This window comes from Nicotiana attenuata, chromosome 7 (assembly GCF_001879085.1).
Source record: "Nicotiana attenuata strain UT chromosome 7, NIATTr2, whole genome shotgun sequence".
NCBI classification, from domain to species: Eukaryota; Viridiplantae; Streptophyta; class Magnoliopsida; order Solanales; family Solanaceae; genus Nicotiana; species Nicotiana attenuata.
The window spans coordinates 12,317,041-12,321,014 of record NC_031995.1 but is presented as its reverse complement, the minus strand read 5'-3'; the positions used below and the strand labels follow the sequence as shown (position 1 = coordinate 12,321,014).

Below are 3,974 nucleotides of genomic sequence, written 5' to 3'. Positions count from 1 at the left end.
GCAACCCTACAAGCACAGGGGCGTGGACTTGGACTATACATTAGGACTATACATTTTAGATTACTAGTTAGTACATTAATTTGTTCATTCATTAACAATCTAGGTTGCACAGTAACTTTGAGTTAGTGAGTTACTTGCTTATGGGCTAAACGTTACTGTTATGAATTCATTTGAATCACACCATTACTTGTTGAGTCCAGTTAAATCAGTATTACTGGGCAACTCAAGTAAAACTTTCAAGCCAAGTTACTTGAGTAAGCCACACGAATGTTTACTTTAAGTATACAATAACAACATGTGTTATTTCCTGGCTATGAATCTTCTATAGATAATATATATTACTCGTATATTTTTTATCTAGACATTTAATATCGTAAGAGTTTATTATGAATTGAATAGTTTTACTCCCATTAAGTTGTCGATCGTAATCCTCTTTCTTTTTGGACTTGAACTCTCATAATATGAGCAAGTTTACACAAGGGGATTGCTGTGTACTTATATATGATTACAAATTTCCAATTTATTAGCAGCAACAACAATAGAAGTGCTTATACAACAATATTAAGATAATAAAGTATCGACTTTCGAGTAATTTCGAGCAAAGCCTTTGAAGACCATGCATCTGCGATAAATGTAGGAATTGACATGCGATACTACCGTTAATCCATAAATCCTCATTCACTCACAGAGCTTTAATATTTTTCCAAGTGAACTACATATTCAAACATAATTTCAAATATTATTTTTCAACTTAACTTTAAAACTAAATTTTTATGTCCAAACGTCTGCTAAAAGCAGCTGGGTGGAGAAAAGGAAGGAAATTCAGCTGAAATCACCTTTAGTCACGGCAAATATGTGTATGTTTTTCTTTAAATATTTGCCTAATAACACTTGCTAAAAAATAATTTTACTTTATTGGACGAAGTGACAGATTATTTGCCTAGATAAAAGTGTGGTAGCTCAATAGTAAAAGCTGCTATCTTGTTTATTACAGTACAATTTTTAAAAAACATTATTAATATAACATACTCCCTCCGGTTCACAATAAGTGTTCAATTTACTTTTAACACGCCTATTAAAAAAATACTAAATTCTATACAAAAATACGTACTATGACTAAATTACTCCTAATTAAACATTTAATATGAGGAGTAAGAAAACTTTTTAGGGATATGTACATAGGGGTTATTTAGTAAAAACAAATTGAATTCTTTCTTGATTACATAACTGGACACTTATTTTGAACCAAAATGAAAAAGTAAATTGGACACTTATTGTGAACCGGAGGGAGTATATTTTAAGAGCGGATCGGAACCCAGTTAAAGTAGTTGTATACTTGTATAAGTTGTATTTGTAGCAGAGGAAGGTATCATAATGTTACAAGTTTATATTCAAGATCATTATAAAAAGTTTTTAAAAAATCCAAAAGTGTTAAACAACACAAAGTTCCCTCGGTCAACTATACCTAAGGAAAAAAAAGGTGTTTGCAGACACAAGTGGAACTAATGCACAAACACTCAAAATAACTTAAAACAAAATCAATTTCCATGTCCCCTGCGTTTGTCCCTTTCTTTGGACCATTTCATAATGTTTATCTTCAAGGAAGTTCATACTGATCTTCAGTGTCTGGATATTCCTGCTGTCTTTCAGTTTCTTCCATTGACATTTTCTCACCATTGTTACTATAAAAGTAGTTGCCATTATCCAAGAATCTTGTGTCACTCAATCCTTGCCTTTCAACCATATTGTTATTGTTATTCTTATAGCTGCTAACATGATTGTAGTTGTCGGAGTAGCCATTGTTGATGTTGGGATTCTCATTCTTGATATCATAATAGTATTTGCCATTTTCCAAGAATCTTGTGTCACTTAATCCTTGTCTCTCCACTGTATTGCCATTGTTATTGTAGCTGCTAGCCTCATTGTAGTTCTCAGAGTAGCCATTGTTGTTGTAGTAATTCTCGGAGAAATCATTGTTGTTATTTTTGTTGTTGTAATTCTCGGAGAAAACATTATCGTTATTGTTGTTGTAATTCTCGGAGAAAACATTGTTGTTGTTATTGTTGTTGTAACTCTCGGAGAAGCCATTGTTGCTGTTCATGTAATTTTGGGAGTAGCCATTGTTGTTGAATTTTTTAGAGTAGCCGTTGTTGTTGGTATTCTTGGAGTAGCCATTGTTGTTGTAATTCTCGGAGAAAACATTGTTGTTGTTGTTGTAATTCTTAGAGTAGCCATTGTTGTTGTTGTAATTTTCAGAGTAGCCATTGTTGTTGTTATTCTCCGAGTAGCCATTATTGTTGTAATTTTCAGAGAAGCCATAGTTGTTGTTGGAATCATAACCATTGTTATTGTAGGAGTCATCTGTATTAAATCTAGCACCTTGGAATTCCTTGGCAGGAGTTTGAGTTTCAACCTCATCAAGACTTGTGACAGTGGAAGGAATTTCCTGAGAATGAGGACCATAAAGTCCATAGGGGGTATCAGTTAAAAGTGGTGCTGGCGCTTCAATGCCAACTTCCTCTGGATCTTGACCACTCCCTTGTGGTGCCATTGCAGGAGTTGGTACGCCGTTCACATCAGGATCTTGAACACTACCTACTGGTGCTGGTGCTGGTGTTGGACTTAAAGATGACAATGGAGGAAACGCAAAATCATTAAAGAAGGGTGTTGGTGCTGTTGCTGTTGCTGGTGCTGGTGCTGGTGTTGGAGTTGGAGTTGGACTAAGGGATGAAAATGGAGGAAAACTAATTTCATTGATTGGAGTTGGAGCTGGTGCAGGAGATGCAGGTATGATCATAAACTTGCTTTTTCTACCTTCAATTTGCACTAGTGGAGTTGAGATCACCAAGAACAAGAAGAATGTCACTTGCTTGGTGAAATTACCCATAATGAAAATAGAAAAAAATGGAAAGTGAAATATGGAGGTGTTGGTTTCTTGGTTCTCTAATTTTCTTGATTCTTGTACAGAGTTTATATAAAGTAGTAAGTAGGGATGTGAAAGTTTTCCGTGATGATGTGCGGGGATTGAGGAATTGAGAGAGAATTTGTGATTTGTGGGGTAAGGGGAAATAATGGTTTTTAGTGCATGCTGCATGTGCATCCTATTGAATATGTCCAACAAGGGAATTAAGCACCTAAATTATAGGCAGAAAATAAAGAGCATGATTTGGTCCATAGTCAAAAGACAATTGTGTTGTGTCTTATTCCTTTCTTTTCTTTGCTTTCTATGTACTTAAAGTCAGACTAATGCTTTCAAAATGTAGGGCAATAAAGAAAAAGAAGAGGTGTGAGGGTCCATTCATAACCTCTTTACCAGTTGAGTTAGGTAGATCACTTTAGTCAAAAGCTTTATTTTGTTTTTCATCTTGAGTTAGAAAATTCTTGAGAAAAGACTCTTATTTTCACTAGTTCATTATGCAAAATTTACTGCCTTTAAAATGCATATAAAATATCATAAACTGCTTTTAGTTAACTGATTGAAATGCAGAACATATACAAGCAAAAAGGGTTAAAAAAAAAAATTACGTACAAGAAAAATAGTTCTTTTAGTTAAATATTTTTTTCGGCCATTGAAGTACTTTTGTTGGGGGTTGGCGACAGGGATTGATCAATTACATCCTTGGATTTAAGGGACCATTGTCACATGTTCTGTGGTTTCATTTCATTTTCATACCAAAAAAAAGCCCCCCCAGAACACTAGCAATTGTTTGCATGTCAATTTCACGTTTAATGACTTTACAAAATACTGCTTTCTTACGACAAATCCGGCTAAATATAATCAGTTTAACTGGCCGTTAATTATGCTCTTATAACTGAGCTGTGTCGCAGACTCACGATGAAGAAATCAACAAAAGGAGATACACGAAAGATTTCCTTTTGCTTAATTTATAAAATTAATTGAAAGAAATGAATTGGAAAAGAACAGCAGCGGCATCTAAGCTTTTTAATGATGAGGAAAAGGAAAATTGTATCTC

At 34.3% G+C, this 3,974-nt stretch overlaps 1 protein-coding gene across 1 annotated transcript; it reads right to left on the bottom strand.

Moving 5' to 3' along the window:
- On the bottom strand, window positions 1,320-3,065 carry LOC109228700 (GATA zinc finger domain-containing protein 14-like). The gene has a single exon (XM_019393867.1). It carries the CDS (start codon window positions 2,885-2,887, stop codon window positions 1,598-1,600), a length of 1,290 nt encoding a protein of 429 aa, XP_019249412.1. The 5' UTR covers window positions 2,888-3,065; the 3' UTR covers window positions 1,320-1,597.

Coding starts and splice junctions, on each gene's coding strand:
- LOC109228700 (XM_019393867.1), bottom strand. CDS start 2,887: ATGGGTAATTTCACCAAGCAAGTGACATTCTTCTTGTTCTTGGTGATC.